The 20,824-nt window shown below is 60.9% G+C and overlaps 1 protein-coding gene across 2 annotated transcripts in view; it reads left to right on the plus strand.

Moving 5' to 3' along the window:
* Positions 1-20,824, plus strand: part of ESPN (espin) — a 75,776-nt gene that overhangs the window by 26,482 nt on the left and 28,470 nt on the right. For both annotated transcript variants that reach the window (XM_054009545.1, XM_054009546.1), the window contains exons 3-7: positions 2,404-2,590; positions 3,332-3,514; positions 5,009-5,140; positions 7,715-7,934; positions 10,920-11,194. In XM_054009545.1, coding sequence (XP_053865520.1) covers positions 2,404-2,590; positions 3,332-3,514; positions 5,009-5,140; positions 7,715-7,934; positions 10,920-11,194 — 997 coding nt within the window. The remainder of the gene's footprint in view (positions 1-2,403; positions 2,591-3,331; positions 3,515-5,008; positions 5,141-7,714; positions 7,935-10,919; positions 11,195-20,824) is intronic.

The following is a 20,824-nucleotide window of genomic DNA, read 5'->3' on the forward strand; positions in this document are numbered from 1 at the left end:
TCGTACGGAATATGCTTTGTGAAGTATCATTTGAAAACGAATAACTCTGATCTTTAGTATCTGTGTGTGACGGATGTACGTGGTGGGTGGAAGGGGTTGTGGGTATACGCTGGAATTATCACTACAGTGTGTTTAAATCAGGTATGTCAGGAGGAGCTGTAAACAAGGCTGCACTAGACAACGGCCTGGTCCACACTACAGAGCTAGGGCGACAAGCCAGTTTATGTCGACCTAACTCTGTAAGTGATGTAATAACTCCACGAGCGGCGTAGCGTCCGTGTCAATGTAGTTAGGGGGATGCAGTGTCAGTGCAAACACTGCGTCGCTTACATCTTTCAGAAGCCATCCCACAATGCCCCCGCTGACAGTACAGTGGGGCCAAGCGCTCCTGTGAGGACGCGCACTGCCGACACAAGGAGTGTCACGTGGCACTCAAAAGCAATTTCACTACTGCGGTGGCTCCATGCAGATGTACGTTAGGTCGACCCACTTTTGTAGTGTAGACATGCCCATAGGAATTTGTTTACTTCCCAAGCACTTTGAAAGACAACAAGAACCTATTCACATAGCCCGTAACCAGACCCATCAAGGGATGGAGGTGAACCTCACACTAAAACGTGTGGGAGAAGACAGCATGGGTCTGTACCAGCAGGCGAGGGAAGTTTAATCTGGGTTTTACTTCTCAGAAGAATCCATTTCAAAGATTTACTGGTCTATAAAGATGCGGGGGATGGGATGGGAGGCTGGAACTCTAGTGATAAGCTATTGAATCAATGATCCCGTAATGTAACAGTGGGTAGAGAGAGGTCTTTTCTGAACAGTCATGGCACACTGGTGACTGAGATCTGTGGGGTTTGTCTGTAGTATCGCTATGTGAGGAAAGAGGGTTACTGGATGATATTATGCTTGAAAGTATGTGGCCAAACAGGGAGAAAGAGGTTCCCCCCCAGACAGCTCTCTACCTGTCTCCTGTGTAAATTAAGCAGGGTGGAATGAAAACAATGAAGCTCCATTTACACAGAAATCATACAGGGGGACGGGAAGCCCACAGAAAGGAAAGACCAGCATGAGGTCATCCCGCCTCTTGAAACAAGATCATTGAACTTTGGAAGATATGAGCCACGAGAAAAGCCACCCTGGCATCCATCACTAGACAGACACGCTTGCAAGCTGAGAAAGATGGGTCCTTCGACCAAGGGGGCTTAAAGTCTCTGGGAACTGAATGAGAAACCTGCTTAGGCAAAGATTGAATCTTGCTAGATGTGCTTTTGTGTCTTTAAAGGAACGAAGGGCCCCTTAATTTCTCTGAGCTGTCCAGGAGAGGGCTGGCCATTGCAAAGCACACGGGTTGGGGAACATTCGGGATGGGGAGTGTGTTGGAGTCACGTGGGTTGCAACCAAGGCTGGTGGGAGCCAGTATGGGATGGTGGGACTGTAGCCAGGCTGCTGGGGTCAGAGGTGCTGGCCCGGGGCTGTCTCTTACACAGACACGCAGGGCAGGGCAGGGCAGGGCAGGGCCGTCCCCAGGGGGATGCGGGGCCCAGGACAAATCAGCCCCTCACTGGCTTGGGGGTCCCGCTCTGCATCGGTGGCTGGGCCAGCTGCAGCACCCCCACACACACACACCCCTAGGTCCTGCACCTCTGTCTTCCGGGACCGACTGCACCGGCCAATCGCACCAGCCCACGGGGCCCCCCAAAGCGCGGGGCCTGGAGCAGTCGCCCCGATTCGCCCTACCCAAGGGACGGCTCTGACTCAGGGTGTGACCTGCACGCTGGTAGGCTGGTTGGGAGTGTCCCAGGCTGGGAGCTACAGCAGCAAAGCACTGTGAGGCACCCAGCGTTGCAGGGCAAGTGGTGACAGCCCCTCACTGGTCCAGATTGCACCTGAAACCCATCACAGCTTGTCAGCCCCATGGGGCGGTCACACCACAGCAGGGCGCGGGGGCAGCTGAGCCAGTGTCTTGTACCCACGGGCAGGGCCGGCTCCAGCTTTTTTGCCGCCCCAAGCGGCAAAGCGGGGAAAAAAAAAAAGATGAAGCCGCGATCGGCAGCACTTTGGCGGCAGCTCTACCGCCACCGCTTCATTCTTCGGCGGCGGGTCCTTCGCTCTGAGAGGGACCGAGGGACCCGCTGCCGAATTGCCGCCAAACACCCGGACGTGCCGCCCCTTTCCATTGGCCGCCCCGAGCACCTGCTTCCTGTGCTGGTGCCTGGAGCTGCCCAGGGGGAGTGGGGTGGGGTCATGCCATAACAGGGGGCATCTCCACATCACTGCTGACAACTGCATGAAACTCGAGGACCCAGAGCAGTGTTTTCCATCGGCTGCGTGACTTGGTTTGGGGATGGGGCGAAGGAGATTTAAAGCAACCTGCTCCCCAGCCTGTCTTGTTCTCGTTTGCAGCAGTGTTAGTGCCCAGACCAAGAATGGTGCCACTCCCCTCTACCTAGCCTGCCAGGAAGGCCACCTGGAAATCATACAGTACTTGGTGAAGGACTGCGGAGCAGATCCCCACGTGCGCGCCAATGACGGTATGACCCCGCTCCACGCGGCTGCTCAGATGGGCCACAACACCGTCATCGTCTGGCTGGTGAGTGCTGCCTGTGCCAGAACCCATGCAGCCTGCGGCGCGGGGGCACTGCCCGCTTCCCAGCCGTTTGGCAGGCGATCTCGTTGGAGGGCTGTCCGAGCACGGGGCGAGAGGGGCTTGAGGGGCGGGGTTTAGAGCAGGAGCTTTGCTGTAATTGCTGGGGGTGCTTAGCCCCGGGCTGGGTCACGTCCCCATTTCCAGGCCCATGGGATTTGCACCCAGTTTCACAGAGCATGTGGGGAGCTCTGCTCCCCCTGATGTCAGCTCGCAGGAGGGTGCAGGAACTCAGAGTCTGGCACCGCCCAGACACCGTCAAAGGGCTTGTCTGACTGGCAGGTCGCTCCGGGGTTGCTTGAACTGGCCGTGACTGTGTGAGCGCCCAGGGTCAGCACAAGATCAGCTGATGGGGGTTTAGTTACCCCTGCTCCGAATCGACTTGAGCCGAGCCCAGGCTGCTGCTCCTGCACCGGGATACCTGCCACGCAGCCTCCCGCGCTGGTTAAGTCAGCACTAGACGGGCCCCAGTCGCCCTGCCCGCGCCCCGTCCTGAGCTGCTGGAGACTCCAGGCTCCTGCTCCGCTGCCCCAGAGGTACCAGGCACTGCTGTCCGGCAGAGGGCCATGCTGCTGGGACCTGCCACGCCAGTGCTGGGGGCTCCGGGCCCGCTGGAGGCAGCTGGCTGCTGCGGTGTCACTCAATGGACAGGGCTTGGAGCACGCAGCCTCTCTCTCCATTTTACAGATGAGCTTCACCAGCATCAGCCTGTCGGAGCAGGATGACGACGGCGCGACGGCCATGCATTTTGCTGCCAGCCGCGGCCACGCCAAAGTGCTGAGCTGGCTGCTCCTGCACGGGGGAGAGATCACCACCGACCAGTGGGGGGGGACGCCGCTGCACGACGCCGCTGAGAACGGAGAGCTGGAGGTCAGTGTGGTGCGAGCGGGCGCAGAGCGAAGCTGCTGCAGGCTTTGCCATGGAGCTGCCTCAGGGGCGGATCTGATTGTGAACAGAGTTGTTCTGTACTGGGAAAGCTCCAGTCAGTGAAAACTCATCAGAGGGTGAGGGCAGTGAAGGCGTCCTGCCACGGCACCAGCGCACACTGGCACAACACCGCCCTGCCACGGCACCAGTGCACATTGGCACAACACCGCCCCGCCACGGCACCGCTCTGCCATGGCACCAGTGCACACTGGCACAACACCGCCCCACCACAGCACCGCCCTGCCACGGCACCAGCACACACAGGCACAACACCGCCCTGCCACGGCACCAGTGCACATTGGCACAACACCGCCCCGCCACGGCACCGCTCTGCCATGGCACCAGTGCACATTGGCACAACACCGCCCTGCCACGGCACCGCCCTGCCACGGCACCTGCGCACACTGGCACAACACCGCCCCACCACGGCACCGCCCTGCCACGGCACCAGCGCACACTGGCACAACACCGCCCCACCATGGCACCGCCCTGCCACGGCACCAGTGCACACTGGCACAACACCGCCCTGCCATGGCACCAGTGCACATTGGCACAACACCGCCCTGCCACGGCACCGCCCTGCCACGGCACCAGCACACACTGGCACAACACCGCCCTGCCACGGCACCAGTGCACACTGGCACAACACCGCCCCGCCACGGCACCGCTCTGCCATGGCACCAGTGCACACTGGCACAACACCGCTCTGCCATGGCACCAGTGCACATTGGCACAACACCGCCCCACCACGGCACAACCCTGCCACGGCACCAGCACACACTGGCACAACACCGCCCCGCCATGGCACCAGTGCACATTGGCACAACACCGCCCCGCCACGGCACCGCCCTGCCACGGCACCAGCGCACACTGGCACAACACCGCCCTGCCATGGCACCAGTGCACACTGGCACAACACCGCCCCGCCACGGCACCGCTCTGCCACGGCACCAGTGCACACTGGCACAACACCACCCCACCACGGCACAGCCCTGCCACGGCACCAGTGCACACTGGCACAACACCGCCCTGCCATGGCACCAGTGCACATTGGCACAACACCATCCCACCACGGCACCGCCCTGCCACGGCACCAGTGCACACTGGCACAACACCGCCCTGCCACGGCACCAATCTGCCAAGGTATTCCCCTGCCATGGTACCACCCAGCTATAGCATCCCAACACAGTACCAGCCTGCCGTGGCACACCAGCATGTGTAAGACCCTGGCATGGCCCTGTCCTGCTGTGCCATACTGAGTGGGGTATGGCCTCACCCCCTCCCGGCCCCCCAGTCCGAGTGCAGCTCAGGTTCATCTGGGGTTGGGTGTGTAGCAGCCCAACCCCTTCCCCAGAACTCTCTCCCAGCTGGATTGTGCCTGAGTGGGATCTGCCCCTGCCAAACCCTCCATCACGCCCCCCTTGTATCTCCTTCCAGTGCTGTCAGATCCTCGTGGTGAATGGTGTCAACTTGGGGCTCCGTGACCAGGATGGCTACACGGCCGCTGACCTCGCTGATTACAACGGGCATAGCCACTGCGCCAAGTACCTCCGCACCGTCGAGAACATGGTGCGGCCCCGCACTGCCAGCTCCCACCACACGGCCCCTTTGCTGCGGCGCCCCCGTTCAGAGACGCGCAGAGGCCCAAGGCGCTGGGCGGGCATGAGGAAGGGTGTGGAGCAGAGAGGCAGGCAAAGGAGGGAGTGGGGCTGGGGCACGCGAGTCCCAGGGTGGGCACAGCTCTGGCTACATTTTTATCTCACGTTTGCTAAGTTCGGACACAGGGGAGCTGACTTCAGACATTCAGTAGCAGCTCTGCCTCTCCTGCCAGGCCTCAATCAGTGTCCCAAACTCACCTGTACAGCCCAGAGCCAGAGAGCAGGGGGTCTCCAGAGCCCCCCAGCCAGTGCCAGCCATGTGCCTGTGGAGCCTGCAGGCACTGCCCTACCTCCAGACGCAGGGCCCTTCCAGACACGCCCACTCCCAGTACCAGGGCACCCAGCCCACTGGACCCAGGGGCCCTGGCCTCCCTCCTTGCAGAGCCCGCTGCCGCATCGCTCATTGCTGGGTTCCCACCAGCCCGTTGGGCTCAGCAGCGGCTGATTTGCTGGTGACTTGCTGGCTGCTGCCAGGCCCCTTTGTTGCCTGTTGTTGCTGGAGGGGGGTAGCTCCACGCCCAGCTCCCGAGGGACGCCGTGCCCTGGCATGCTGCGGGAGCTGAGCCGTCTTGGTGTGGTTCCCTGCCCCGGCTCAGCTCTGACAGAGACTCCCAGGACACCATTCCTGGAAACCAGTGTCACTTAGCCTTGCTTACGAGGGCCAATGAGCACCTGGCAGCTGGAGGTTACCCTGAGCAGCGGGCAGAAGGACTGCCCAGGGGCTCCCTGAGGAGCTGGGCACATGCACTGGCCCCGTGGCAGGAGCCAGGCTGCTGCTGGTTAGGAGCTTGCCTCCTGCAGGAGAAGGTGCCCAGCTGCTCCGTGAGCGTGTGCCACAGCGGGTGAGTGTCCCCAAGCCACCGGGCAACCATTAGCCCGGGCAACGTAAGCTGGGTCTCTGGAGTGCTGGGGGAGCTCCTTGCTAGCTCTGCCCAGTTAGTGCCAGTGTTTCTGCAGCTGTGCCAGGCCGGCCTCAGGGTGCGGGACTCCCGTGCCCTCTCTCAGGGGATGGACGTTCTGTCTGGGCATTTGCAGAGAGACTGAGGAACAGCTGGGTGTCTCCCACCTCCCGGGCACTTTAACTCTTTGGCACATCCTCTCAGTGACAAAGGGGAGCTCTCCAGACCCACAGGTGCTGTTTGTTCATAGGGCCAGGACCGTGCTCAGTGCTTCCAGCTTCCCAGGGCAGGAAGGGTCTGTGGGTGCGGGGCCCTCGCTGGCAGGGGCAGGGGCAGCTGGCCACATTGCATGCAGCTGATGGGCCCTACTGTGCGGGATTCAGGGAGCAGGAGATTCCCCCGCGAGCGTGGTGTCCTCCCACATCACCACATGGCCTGAGGCGAGGGGCTGGGGCCGTGTGGGGCGCACGTGCTGGCTCTCAGAGGGGGATGGAAGCTTTGCGGAGCGTCTGGCTGATCTGTGAGCTGCACCCCTGAAAAATCCACACCCTGGAGCGACGGAGTTAAGTCCCCGTGCAGACAGCGCTAGGGCGACAAGAATTCTTCCATCAGCCGAGCTCCCCGTCTCATGGAGGTGGATTAGCTACGCCAATGGGCTGGATCCCAACAGTGGCGCAGCTCTGCCGTCGTAGCCTTTCAAGTGTAGACAAGCCCTGAGACTCTCGCTCCACTTCTGCTGTGTCACTCACTCACCGGGGCAGTGTTATCCCACGGCGACATGGACACCCCCTGCTGCACCACATGCTGGGCACTCGCCAGCCCAGTGACAGGCACAAAACGTGGGGAGCAAAGCGCCCCTGGGTGTTTCTCTCTGTGTCTCGCTCGCTGCAGGGCAGCCAAGGGGGAGCTTTGTATGCCCCTTCCCCGTTAGCAGAGAGAGCGATCCAGTCCTGGCCAGTGAAGGGCCCGGAAATTCCTGCTTGGGGCCTAGTCAGTCCCTGGGGTGCAGGCCCCACGGAGAGGGAAGCTGGGCACAGTGTGCAGGTTGTCAGGCTGCTCACTGGAGGAATTTTTCCTTTGTTCTGGAGAGCAGAGGCCCTGGGCCTGTGGACACTCCTGCGCCTCCTCCAGAGAGCAGGTGTGAGCAGCACCGGGGGTCTGGGACAGGCAGGTCATTGGATCCCCTCCAGGATGGCACCAGTGGCACATCACGGGCTCTTGGGGCTTGTCCTGACGACTCCAGGCAAGTCCCATTTAGCAGGTCCCCCAGAGTTCAGCGCTCGGGTCGGTGGCTCTGGGGTTTGGCCCATCTCTAGTTATGAAGTGTGACTTGGGGCCAGCAGGCAGCAGATTTACCATCAGCTAATAAAACTTCTGGGCGTTACAAATGCCAGGGCCTTTCCGGGCGCGTCTCTCTGGGTGGCTACAGGCAGGATTCTGCTGGTTCCAACCCGGTGCTGCTCAGTGGCCGGTTCTCTCTGGAGCTGGTTGCTGAGGTCCCGCCACTGGCACAAAGCGATGCTAGTGACCTCCTGGCCGCGGTTTTTCCCTGTGACTAACCCGGCCTGCGTGTGCTTGGCCTGCAGAGCGTGGAGCACAGAGTCCTGTCCCGAGACCCCTCGGCCGACCTGGAGTTCAAGCAGCCCGATTCCGGCATGTCTTCCCCCAACACGACCATGTCTGCGCAGCAGACGCACTTCGACCTCGGGTCGCCAACCAGCACCCTCTCCAACTACGATTCCTGCAACTCCAGCCAATCAAGTACTGGGGAGAAGAGGACCAGCCAGCCCGGGGGCGAAGGCTCAAGTAAGTCCAGCCCTGCAAAGGGCTCCTTCTGCTCTCACAAAGCCACTGCTCAGAGGTGTCTGGAGCAGAGTCTGGCTGCAAAGAGAGAGCAGCGGGCAGGGCTGGGCGCGAGAGCTGGGCACTGCAAAGCCCCCCAGGCCCTGCTCACACCCAGGCTTGCGTACAGAGCACGAGCAGGGTGGGATAAAAGAAAAGCACCATCTAAACCATCCCCCTGCCTCTCTACCAACAATGGCACAGCCCTCTGGGCAGGGTCAGAAGGGGTGAGGCTGGATGTCTCAGAGGGTCTATACTGTCTACACTGCAGTTAGACACCTGCGGGTGGCCAGGCCAGCTGACAGGCTAAGGGGCTGTTTAATTGCAGTGGGGACATTTGGGCTCAGGCTGCAGCCCAAGATCTGGGACCCTCCCACCTCACGGAGTCCTGGAGCCCGGGGTCCAGCCCACGTCTGGACATCTACTGGAATTAAACAACCCCTTAGCCCAAGTCAGCTGGGCTGGGCCAGCTGCAGTGCAGACATCCCCTGAGGGACGGGTAATGTGGGTATTGGTGCTGGCTCTTCGCCTCCTGAGTTGATAGGCCCAGAGGCTGAGTGCTTATAGGGCCAGCAATGGTGAATAAGGAACACCAGGAGCTGCTGCTCTAGAGAAATGTCTAATGCTACGTGAGACTTGGCTGGCCACGTGGCTGGCAGTTCTGGGCTGTAGCTGATCACGAGACAGGGATTTGCACAAGGCCCCCCGTAGCCGTAGTGCCTCCCTGTGACCGGCTTGGCCCCTCTCGTCTGCGATGCCCCGAGAAGTGCGAAAGCGCTGGCCCCTCGTTCATGTCAGTCTCTCGATAGGGAGCACCACAGGGCAGCCCCGAGCTCGTCAAATGCATCACAACAACGAGAGCTAGCGTGGGAGCACTCCGGCTGACACGCATGGCATGAACGGGCCAGCCTCTCTGGGAGATGGAGGCAGGGGCCTGTCAGCGCAGATGTGCAGCGCGGGGGAGGAGATGGCGAGAGCTGGGGTTAGCTGGACGACGCAGTGCCCAGGCGTTAGGACTCTGATGCTGCCTCCTGACAGCAGAACCACCTGCTCGTTTTTGCCTAGAAATATGGTGCTGAATCTCAGTCACTGTAACTCAAATGGCAACTTGAGCTGCTGCTGATACTGTTATATGGAGAGACGGGCAACTGTTCTGCCCTTCTGAGCAGCTGGAGCCGTTTGCCAGAGGGAGAGACGAGGTGTCGGGGATGGGAGGACGCTTGCTATCTTGGTGCCCTCACCAGCGCTGTATCCGGTTCTCTGCCAGCCAGTTCTGCTGTGCAGCAGCGTTCAGTGTTTTGCTGCTGCTGAAATACTCGGGATGGGGACTGACGGCTCCACTGCCATCTGGTGGAAACGCCACGCCTGCATCATTCCAGGCCCGTCAGCTCCGCTCCCCCGGCCCAGGGGCATGAATGTTAAACCGCCTGTCTGGAACCAGTGCTGGGGGGTTGCCAGTCACAGAATCTTCGGCTCCATAAATGAAGCTGCTCTTGGGCTAAAGATCGGAGGTCAAAAGTCATTTGTGGCCAGCGCTTGGCAGGCATGGTGTTTCCAACTGGTATTTTTGCCACTGTTATTGATTAATGCTTCAGTGGTCCCTGCCCTGAGGCGCGCACAGGGCGTGGGCCAGGTCCCACACGCGCACTCCCCACTGCAGTGGCCCCAGAGACGCACAACACCAAACAATCCAGGCAGGATCAGCTGAGACATGACATGACAACAGGCAGGGGAGGGGTGGGACCAGCGAGGAGACTTAGGCCTTGCTTCTGCAAAGGACCCCCAAAGGGACCCCATTAACAAGGGAGCCCTTCGCGGGACCAGACAGTAGATGGTTACGAGGCAGGTGGCGCTGAATTCAGGCGAGTACATCAACACAGCACTGGAAGAGATTAGCTCTCTCAGTGGCTTGCCCCACTGACGCTGTTCAAAGTCGCGTTGCACTTCACTCAGCTTGGCCAGCGCAAACAGCCCCGTCACTCCCACGGCTGCCCCCCGCCAGTCGCAGTCCAACCAGTCGTGGGTCTCCGGTGCTGGCCCAGTGGCCCCCGCTGAGGGCCCGTGGCACTGGAAGGAAACATTTGTTGCATTAAAAACCTGTTTTCAGGGCCTTTATAAAAAGCATCCCCCGGTTCCTATTGCTTGTGAAACCCGGGTTTAAGCCGCATTGTTTGTGTGATGGACAGAGGGTGCCAAGGGCTCTGAATAGATGAACGGTAGCCCCTGCATTCTCCCTTTGCAATGTGCAGGCACATCTGCCCTCTGCCTTGGACAGGACTTAGGAAACGCCTCCGGGGGAGCCACAGGCAGGGCTCAGGCCATTTCTCCTTTCAAACCTTCCCAGAGCGTCTGTCTCCTGTCTGCCCGTTGGGTTCTGAGCCCAGAGGTTCTCTGCAGCACAGGGACTCCCCAGCTTGGTTGAGCAGAGCCTGTTCCCCTGTCAGATTATTGAGACACCCTGCAGGGAATGTGGGCCTGGTTCCCAGCACTCTCCGGGGCCAGGGTTGCTGGTTCTGGTGCTGGAACTGGTGCACAGTGGGTTGGTATCGGATGTTAGGAAACAAGGCGACCAGGACAGGGCTGGCTCGGGACAGCGCGTACTGGCCAAATGCTGGAAGTTGGTCCCCTCTGTGCTGCCCCTCATGTGTGCAACATGACCCAGCAGCGTAGGCTGGGGGCAGGCTCAGACCACCTCTGCCCTCTACCGCGTGGTGCTGGGTGGGAGCACAGCTCTCGGCTCGCTGCAGGGACCCTCATGCAGCGCCCGGGATCTTTGCTCACGGGCAGGGAGCCTTTCAGGACACTGTGATCCAAGACAAGGCCTCAGAGTCTCTGCCCGAAGTGCCGGGACAGGAGCTGTGGCCAGGACTGCCGGGCAGGCGGAGCGGCTTGCGGGACAGAGCCCCGGTGTCCGGCTGCCGACGCTGATGTGGTTCGTCTCGCCTACAGGGGGACCCGAGACGACAATCACGGACATGCAGACGTACATGGACATGCTCAACCCCGAGATCCGGCCGAGCGATGGCAAAAGGGAGGGCGAGGCGCCCCTGCCACCTCCCCCTAGCTTCCCCCCTCCTCCTCCTCCACCCCCCAACCCCAAGCTTCCCCCGCCTCCTCCCGGCTACCCAGCGCCAGAGCCCCCCGAGGCCCAGCACACGGCAGAGATGTATGTGCAAGCGAAAAACAACCTGCGCCACGTGGAGAGCGAGGTGCTGAAAAAAGAGGTAATTCCCATGATGCTGGGGGGTCCTGAGGAGCCACTGGGAGAGGGACACACTTCAAAGGCACCTTTCCCCCCTAGGGTTGGCATACAGCAGCACTGGGTGCGCCCAGGAGGGCAGTGGGGCCCGCCTGTGTGCGTGGGACGGTCCTAGTCCCACGCCCGGGCTGCGGGCAGAGCTCCAATGCTCTGCGGGCAAGCGAGGCCGCTGCACTGCCCCCCAGGTCAGTAAGCAGGCCCAGGACATGCCCCGTGGTGTGGCAGGAGAAGGGGGTGGTTGATTCAGGTCCTAGGATGTGTGGAGAAGATCCCCCTGTCCACTCCCCCCAGAGCCAAGTGTCCATCTGCCCTCCCCAGCCCTGGCTGCTCGGTCCAGCCCTGAGCACCAAGGCTTGGACTCCTGGTGGGAGGCTCCTGGGCAGTCAGGATGCTAGCCACCCTCCCACGCCGTGGCTAGTAAAGCCCAGACGGCAGCAGCCAATAGCCCCAAGGAGGGGAGGGGTTGACAGGTCTGATCAGGGCTGCTGGTGGTGACAGACTGCTCCCCCAAAGCCGCGGTCAGTCCATCGATGGCGCGTTCACTGGCTCTCTGGCTAGCGTCTCAGCGCTGGTGTCCCTGTGTGGGAAATGCCCACTCAGCGCATGAACAGCTGTTGAGGGTGGCACCCAGAGGCCCCAGACAGGAGCGGGGCGCCCGGTACATTCGGAGCAAGAGACAGTGTCTGCTCCAAAGAGGCTGCAGTCTCCCTGCAGCATGACGCAGGGAGCGGGCAAGGACCCGGCGGGACGAGGGGTGAGGGGCCTGGGCTCCCTTCTGAGCCGAGCCCCAGGACACTTCCCGCAGAGCCACTGTCCCTAGGCCGGGGGCCAGCACAGGAGGAGCAGCAGGACGCCAGGTGCAGGGGGAGAGGCCAGCATCTGCCCCATGGCTCAGTCCTGACTGCAGCGCGGCCTGTCTGCTCCACAGGGCAACTTACAGCTGCCTTTGATGCTGCAGCCTGGCCCTGGGCATTTGTATGTCGTCTGCCCCCTGCCGTGCACAGCTGGGATCTGATACACCTCCGTCAAAGCCCCTTGGAAACGGCCTTCGCCCACAGTCACTGGTTGCCCCCTTCCCGTGTCCACGCGCGGGGACGCTGTTCTACCAGAGTCACCTCTGCACGCTGGATAAAGGGAAGAGCTGCTGCGGGTGCTCCCAGGCCTTGCTGCTGGCGGGTCTGGGCCCTGGCTGGCGGGTTTCTGCTCCTCAGAAGAAGGTTTATTAGCCAGGGATAAAAGTGGCCCCTAAGTCCAGACCCGGTATTCCGGGGAGCAGGATGAGCCCCTCGCTCCCCGGGACATGGCCGGCGCGTTCCCAGCCTGCCTGCAGGGCCTGGGTATGGTGGGGCTCCGGGCTGTGGGGATTGCAGGGGTGAGCGGGAGGAGCGCCTGTCTGATGGGAGGCCGGGAGCCTGGGAACCGCAACAGTAGCTCTTTGTGCAGTTCCTTGGCACCCGTGCCTCTCCCACAGGCTGTGCTTGGAAACATGATGGCCGAGTTTCTAATTTGCTTAATTGCGCAAGGGCTCGTCCAGGGCTGGAAGGAGGCGATTACAGCTCAGAAGGCAGCAAAAAGCTTAACCTTGCCCTTTGTCCGGAGCCAGGCCCCGGCTGTGCCTGGCCCCCGGGGACAGCACACCCCCCCCCCCCCCCCCCCCGAAGAGTCCTTTCCATTGTGCATGAGTTGAGTGCTGCACGGCCAGCCCTGGAGGCTAAGGTCCTCTGAACGCCCCCCGACTGGCTCTGGCAGCAGCTGGTCCTGCTCTGTGCCCCTGAGCCATTGCCAGGGTGCAGCAAGTGCCGTCTCCCTGCCCCTGTGCTCTCCGCTGGGGTGAGGGGCGTTGGAGCTGGGCAGGGAGCATGGCTCACCAGGCTGTACGGACACCCATGGCTCAGAGGAGAGGGGCCGTGCACCATCACCGCCCCCGCCCCAGCCGTCTCCACGCACTGCTGCCCCCGGCCCATGGCTGTAGGCACAGGCGTGAACAGGAAGGGTGAGAACGGGGCGCCCTTTGGGACTCCACAGTCGTGTCTGGTGCCGTCTGCCAGCACAGAACCCGGATGGCAGGGTCTCCCAGTCAGGCTTGCTCCGGGGGCCTCAGGGGCCTCAGCACAGACACCCCCGGGCTCTGGGACCCCCCTGTGACTGACTGGAATGAAGCTGCCTCTCGGGCCAGGCTGAGCGGGCTCTAGTTCTGGGGGGCCGAGGGCTGGGGTGGTGCACAGCCCCATGGCATGCACTGGACTGCTGGGCAGGGGACTGTCTGGCGGTGCTCTGGGCATGAGGGAGCAGCTGGCAGTGCTGTCTGGTCTCTGACATGAGGGAGCGTTCATGGAAGAAGCAAGTCCTGAACTAAGGAAAGAATTCTGCTGCAGAACTGAGATGCTGCAACCAGTGCTCAGGGCCTCGCTGGCTGCAATGGCGTAGAAAATAAATACACAAGTGTCCAGTTTCTCTGCAACGCGGCCCCCTGGCAGCTTAGTGCAGAAGCGACAGGTCAGCACTCAGCAGGCTCCTGGGCTCCTGAAAGCCAGCAGCCGCTTCCTGCTCCAGTTCCGGGTCCAGTTGGCCCAAGGACAGGGGGGAGCGTTTCCTCAGGAGGGGGCGCTGGGTTGTGGGGACATTAGACTGAAAGCCTGCACCTGCCAGCCCCAGGAATGGCAGGTGTAACGGCACCGGCAGCCTCCCGGGCTCCTCCCGGGTGTGGGGACTGTGGGGCTGGCGGTGATAGGCACGCGTTGAGGTGGCAGTGCGTTAGCAGGGGACTTCTGGTGCCTGTTTCTGTTGTCTGGGCCTTGTGGGGTGGATGGGTAGCCTGGGCAGACGGGAGACACCCCAGGAGGCACAAGGCGAAGTCTGGAAAGCTGTGATCCCCCACCTCCCGTGTGATTGAGGTGCCCCCTACCCCTGCACAGGGGTGCTAGACTCAGTGCTCTGGTTTTCCAGTGCCCTAGCACTGAGCAGCAGGTGCTGTGACACTTCGTAGCCACACTGCCTCCTGGACGGGCCTGGGGGACGTAGCTGTTTGGAGGCTCCCCGGGGCAACGGATGGTCCAGCCGGCAGAGCAGAGCTGAAATGCCAATGTGTTCTGAAATGAGCCCAATGGTCATGGGGAGCCCAGGATCCCGCTTCCCCCCGAAACGAACCCCAGACGAGCACCAGCTGCTATCAATGGGTCTTACCCCGATTGCAGACACTGGGCCCAAGTCCTGCCGACTGAGTCAGGGTAGGGCAGTATTTGGACAACTGGCCCTAGATGGGCGTCCGGTGCAAGGGGAGTAGCAAACGGCCAGGAGAAGTGGCCCCCTGCACCACACTGTCCCTTTCACACACACAAATCCCCCCAGAGCCAGACGGCTGAGCCGGAGTGCCCCACGCGAACCAGCCCTTTACCCAGCTCTCCCATGGAACTGTGCCCCACCCCCGGGGGGAGCATCCGGCCAGGGAAAGTGCCCTCCTGCCTGCAGTATCGGTTGGAAATGGATCCCCTCCGAGGACGCTTTAATGATGCCTCCCCTGCCTGCTCCCTCCCCATCCAATGTCTGACTTCACCCAGATAATGATCCCTGCAGCTGGAGGCTCATTAACTATTGAACACCCAGCCCAGAGACAAGAGACACCAGGGCTGGAAGGTGAGACCCAAATGCTGCAGAGCAGGAACCACACGCCACAGGGCACGTCTTCCCAGCGCAGGGAGAGCTGCCCAGGCTGTCTCCCCCCGCCGGTGCACTGTCCTTTGCCCTCTGCCACACGCCGCCAGTGCAAGGTTTAGCGCACGCTGGCTTGGGCAATTGTATTGTTTCACCTAGTAAAGAATCACTGACTCCCTGGTACCGCTGCACCTTATTGTACATATGCAAAGGACATTTGCATGTGCTACCAAGGGCTCAGGTGAGCCATTAGGGATGAGGGAGATTCTGGAGCCACAGCAGTCAGGAGAGGTGCTCACCTCTGTGTGCTTCCAGGCGCATTGTTCATTCGTGGGGTGCCTGGGATCCCGCCCAGGAAATGGCCACTCGCGGCCTGGCTCCATTACACCGTCTCATGCAGCAGATGACGTGTGAAATCCTTGGGGCTCAATGGCTATGGCAGTGTGCACATCAGCCAGCAGGCGCGCCATGTTCTCCGCCATTGGCGCCCGAGTCTGGCCTGGCCAGAGCGGCGTCCGCCGGCAGCCTGGGACTGAGCCCTTTCATGCAGGTGCTGGTAACAGAGGCAGTTCAGCCTGTCTGGTGTGACACGTGTGATCCACCGCCCCCCGCTCCCAGGTGTGTCAGTGACGGGGCCCTGCCTGAGGGGCTCTGCCTTTCCGAACGCCCCTGCGTGACAGCTGCGATCAAACGGGATGGGAGGCTTGCGCTGCCTCTGCAATGCGCTGTGATCACAGGAGTCTGTCCTGGGCAGGCTGGACTGGGCTGAGGGCCACCGCAGTGCTGGCCAGCGCGCCACTCCGGCTTGGCAGAGCCAGTGACTGCACAGCGCGCCCCTAGGTGCTGGGCTTGTAAAATGTATCCCGCTGTGGGGCGTAAGGGGCAGAGCCCTCTATACTTGGGGGCCGAGGCTGTGTGAAACCCCAGGGAGGGTATAAGGGGCAGAGCTTGGGGGCTGGGTGCGAAGCCACGCAGGTAGGAGGAAAATTGAAAAGACTCCCAGACCCAGCTGCCCACTCTGGGGGAGAGATGGCATGAGGAGATGGCCTCTTGCCCTCGCTACCTTTCCACTTCCAGGCCCACTCCAGCAACAACTGGCCACCCAAGTTACAAGCCACCATCTCTCCTTCCGGAGGGGAACCAGGTCTGACGTAGCGGAATGCCACTGACGCTCCCCAGCTGAGTGCGCTTTCTGGCCTGACTCCCACACTGGTATGGGGCCTCTCTCTTCTAGCCCCGGCTCCAGTCTGAGCCCATCTACCCCAATGCCCATGTGCATTCCCCTGGGCAGTCGCGGGAGCACGTCTGGGCAGGGAGGCGTGTCCTGGTTCCAGCTTCCTTGATGGTGATGGAGTTTTTGTTGGGTTTGTTCTTTGCCGTGGGGGTGGGGTGGGGACAACATGCTGAGCGCGTCTAGCAGGATACTGGCGTGTTTGGGGGCAGACGTATGCCCGAGTGCAGTTTGCATCTGCTGCTCTGAGCCACATTATGCTGTGATCAGCACCAGCTTTTGTCATTTGTTAAGCCTTGTGGTGCCTCAGATACTCCTCTGGGAACCCCACCTGTATCCTTCTAGGCTGCACCTGGCTTATCTCCTGCCACAGGGGCAGTGACCCCAGCCCAGCAGCCAGAGGTCACAAACACCTAGTGGCTCCCATTGTTCTCCGCGGGAGAGGGGTTCTCCATTGTTCTCCATGGGAGAGGGATTCTCCATTGTTCTCCGCGGGAGAGGGGTTCTCCGTTATTCTCCGCGGGAGACGGGTTCTCTGTTGTTCTCCACTGGCTGCTGACCATTTTGGAAAGTGAGGTCATTGATTGATAGAGTCTTAGATTGCGAGGCCATCGTGATCCTCTAGTGTACGCCCATGCATAGACTCCTGCCCCCAGACACCAGATCTACCACTCCCTTTGCCCTCGCCCACCTGTGTACCAGCAGCCTCCTTCCATCACCATCAACTACTGAACCCACAATAACCTTCAAAGCTATATTTAAATAGATGGTTTGTAGCCAACTGAAGCTAGTTAAAGTGGGTGATTACAAAGTGGCAGAGTCTCCAGCAACTAACGTGCAGGGTGCAGGATATTTTTCTCCACTTCCCATGCTGTGTTACCATCAGCTCCCCAGGGCTGTACTCATTGTGTCTCTCCTGCAGAAAAACCATATGATGTGGTGGGTGTTAGTCTAGCTACTTTGAGATGAGCAGAGTCAATAAATACTCAACTCCTCTGTGCACGGCTAATGCCTCGTACTGCTGCCTGGTGGCTTAGCACCGCACAAGGCATGCTATTTCCTAGCACACCCTCCCTTCATGGTGTCACAAAGGCTCCCAAAGAAGCAAGGATTGGAGGGGAGCCTCGCACAGCGGAAGTGCCTAGCTCAGTGGGCGAGGGAGTCACCGCTGCTCCCACAGCAGCGTGAGAGCAGCAGCGGGGGCCTGGGCAGCTAGGCAGCGTGAGGTTTGACAGGTATGGAGCAGGTGGAGAGAAGTGTCATGCAGGGGTTTGCCGTCTTGGGGGAACAGTCTGGGCACTGTACCCAGGCACGATACAGAAAGCTGGGCCCTGCCCCAGCCCCGGAGAGCTGACAGCTGACTAGAGCAGAGCGCCAGCATTCCCTACCCGGCCTGCACTCTGCTCCCCACCCGGCCCTTTAGCACACAGACAGCGGGGGCTGGTCCACGAGGTAGTTCACAGATGCTTTTGGGCAGGGCCTGTTTTTTCTGTGTGCATGTGTTAGCACCCAGCTGGACGGGGCCCCAGTTCCCAATCCAGGCCTCAGGCACTGCCTCAGTGCAGCTGATAAATACCACATTGGAGCCAGGGCCGTTCTGTGAGAGTAACCCGCGACCCCTCCTGCCCCCCGCCAGCATGACGCCCTGCACAGGCTCCCCGGGGCTGGGCCGAGCGCCCTGTGCTGCGAGGGGAGCGCGGCAGGCAGGCAGGCAGGGGCTGGGCCCAAGGTAATGCTAGCTGTGCCTGTCACAGAGCTGCTGAGAGATGCCTGCCGGGGCTGTGTCTGCACTTCGGGCGGGTGGGAGGATGCCAGGGTAATGCGAGCTGGAGAGCGAGACTGTCAAACTGGAAAGAGCAGCCTGGAGAGCCAGGCAATTGCCCACCCTGCAGAACAGGGGTTCAGAGCTGCAGGGAAATGGGGCGCTGGCCCCCTCTGGAATAACAGAGCCTGGGGGTGTCTCCTGCAAGGAGCACCGAGGTGCAGACGTCACGGACACACCCTGCCCGTGCTGGGACAGGTGGGAGTGTGGGCAGGGCCTGCCCTTACCCCGGGGGGCTGAGTGGGCGAGGGGAGAGCAGCTGGCAGAGTCCGAGCCAAGGTCTCTGGTGCTGATGGGCAGAGACAACAGGTGAGCAGCCCCCACATTCCTCCTGCCTCTGCAGTCAGATGTGGCATCGCCAGGGCTGCAGGCGCATTCCTGCAACGGGCCAGCAAAGCGCCTGCAGCATTAGCCGAAGGGGGCCAAGTGCCCTGCAAAGCAGCGGGGCTCAGCCGCCCGGCATGGGCTCCATCACACTGCACTTAGCGAGGGACACAGGCTTGGGCGGGATCTCCCGGGCCACCGCATCCAGCCCCTGCTGTCACAGGCAGCCCCGTCATCGAACCCCTTCACAAACGTGGCCAGCTCGTTAGGGCCTGCCATCTACAAGCTCGTTAGTGCCCCCGCTCCTGCTGTTGGGAGGCTGATCCCACACCTCGCCCCTCTGATGGTTACAAACATTCTTCTCATTTCCAGCTACATTTATTCCTGGCCTGTTCAGTCCCTTTGTCAAACCCCTCTGAAAGCAGAAGCTTCCTTAACCCCCCCACCCCGCCCACAGTGAGCATCTCTTCCACAAAGCTGGCTGCGTTAATCCCCCCCAGACAGGAGGGACTTGACCAAACCATGCACCACTTCAGCACTGGCCACGTTCGCCCTGGCTAGCCTGTGCTAGGGGCTCCTTGCGCCTGGAGGAAATGCATTGGCAGCAATGCCAGTCCCCATCGGCACAAAGCAGGGCAGACGTGCAGCTGATGTTGGCCTTTGACCCTTTGACACAAACGGCTCACAACCGCTGCACTCGTGTCCTGACCCCAGTGCCCCTTATGGGATGCTGACTGGGCCTGCCTTAGGTTGGGACTTGCATGTGTGCGGAGGGCACTGAGATTGTGGGTGTTTCACAGGAAAGGCCAATGGCATCTCCTGGGGCTCGCGGCTCGCATTGACCACCCCAATGGTCCCCGGGGGCGAGCCTGGGGTGGGCCGGAGCCACATTAAGGACTCAGAGGGCAGGGATGCTGTGTGCAGAGCAGGGATTTCGAGATGCCCATTTTAAGGTTAATCTTCAGTTCTGGTTTTGTGAAGAGAAATGGGAGCTGCTGCCCCGTGATTGGCTAGTGACACTCAAGTGATGTCATTGCCAGGTGAGCCGATAGGTGTGGGTAATTCATTAGAGAGCTGCTGTAACCGGAGAGGCTGGCTCAGGTATCGCAGGTGTGCTGAGGCCAGGTATCGGGTGGCACTTTTGTTTCAGGCTGGCAGGTTTAGTGGGTCTTAGCCTCGCTAGGTGCAGGTAAGACGGGCTTTTACTTTACCCTACACACATTGCCTGGGGGTGGAGGGTCTTTGCTGGGGTCTCTCCCTCTGCTTTGCACTCCCACGGAAGCCCGGGTCCTTCACCCTGCACTGCTGGTCAGGGAGCGTTTGGTGCCCTGCTCCCTACTGGGCTGGGCTCTGCAGGAAGGGCCCTGACCACAGCCGGGGCACTGCTGCAGGCGGTGGGTGGTATGGGACAGTGCTGGAGTGTGCTTATGTGGTTGCAATGACAGTGGCTAGTTGTGGAGGGAGCAGAGTGGGACCGGAGGAGGAGGACTTGGGGGAGTCTTCGATTAGCACCACAACTGTGCTGCTCATGAGGGGGGATGCCGGTGTCTCAGTAAGGGACTCCTGGGAGACTTTTCCCCCTTCTCTGTGACCCACCTCGTATGCCACTGAGGAGGCCGGACTGGGGAGCCATCCCAGTCACCCCTGCAGGTGCGGGGCTGATCCTACGGGGCTATCAACGTGACATGAATCCGTGCCTGGCTGGCTCTCCTGGAGCACTGCCCAGCTGGCCTTCGTGTGCCGTGCCCAGAGAGACTGGAGGTAGGCGCCTCAGGAACACAGGGCTGTCTAGTGATGCAGCTGGCCCCTGACTGTCTGTCCTCGTGGCCCCTTTCCTCTGGGGAGGACGCGTGGGCTTTGTGGCTGGCACCGGAGCGTTTCGCATGTTTGATACTCTCCTTCCGTTTCCGTTACTTGTACTGTCGCGCCGATGCGTCCTCCATGGTTTTCTCCAGTCCTCCCTGATATTGGTGGGCAGAGTAACACGGGGGCGTCTGTCAGGCCAGGCATACGGAGGATGGGAGCACTGAGCTCACCTGCTGTCCTGCCGGCTTGGCCGTTGTCCCCCACACATCTGTCTCTTCAGGAAGCAAAGCTCTGTAGGTCTGTAGGTCTCCAGCAAGGGCCGTGGCTAGCAAGGCTCCTGCAGCACCTCCAGTGCTTGGGCTATCAGATCTCTGCTCACTTGTGAGCACTCTAGCTCACAGATACCCGGGGTGGGGGGGGGGGCACGGTACTGAACATGCTGCCGCCCCGTTAGCATTTCTTTATTAATGGTTTGGATCCTGCCAGATCATTTATATTTTGGGAACAAAAAGCGAGAGATCTCCTCTGTGCAGCCACCAGCCTGCTTGTTTGCAACACCCAGAGCGCAGGAGGCTGGCAAGAGTTGCCATCTTTAGCAGTTGTCCACTTCACTTTGCATCAGCTGCTGGCCAGAGCTGAGTCTTGCAGCAGCAGCGGATAGAGAGGCAGTCAAGGAAGGGGCCTTTTCTTCACTCACAGAGCCGGACTTCAGAACCAGTTGCCACTAGCCACCTAAAGCTCGGGGTCCATTTGGAGAACAC

The sequence above is a fragment of the Malaclemys terrapin genome, chromosome 19, assembly GCF_027887155.1.
Source record: "Malaclemys terrapin pileata isolate rMalTer1 chromosome 19, rMalTer1.hap1, whole genome shotgun sequence".
NCBI classification, from domain to species: Eukaryota; Metazoa; Chordata; order Testudines; family Emydidae; genus Malaclemys; species Malaclemys terrapin.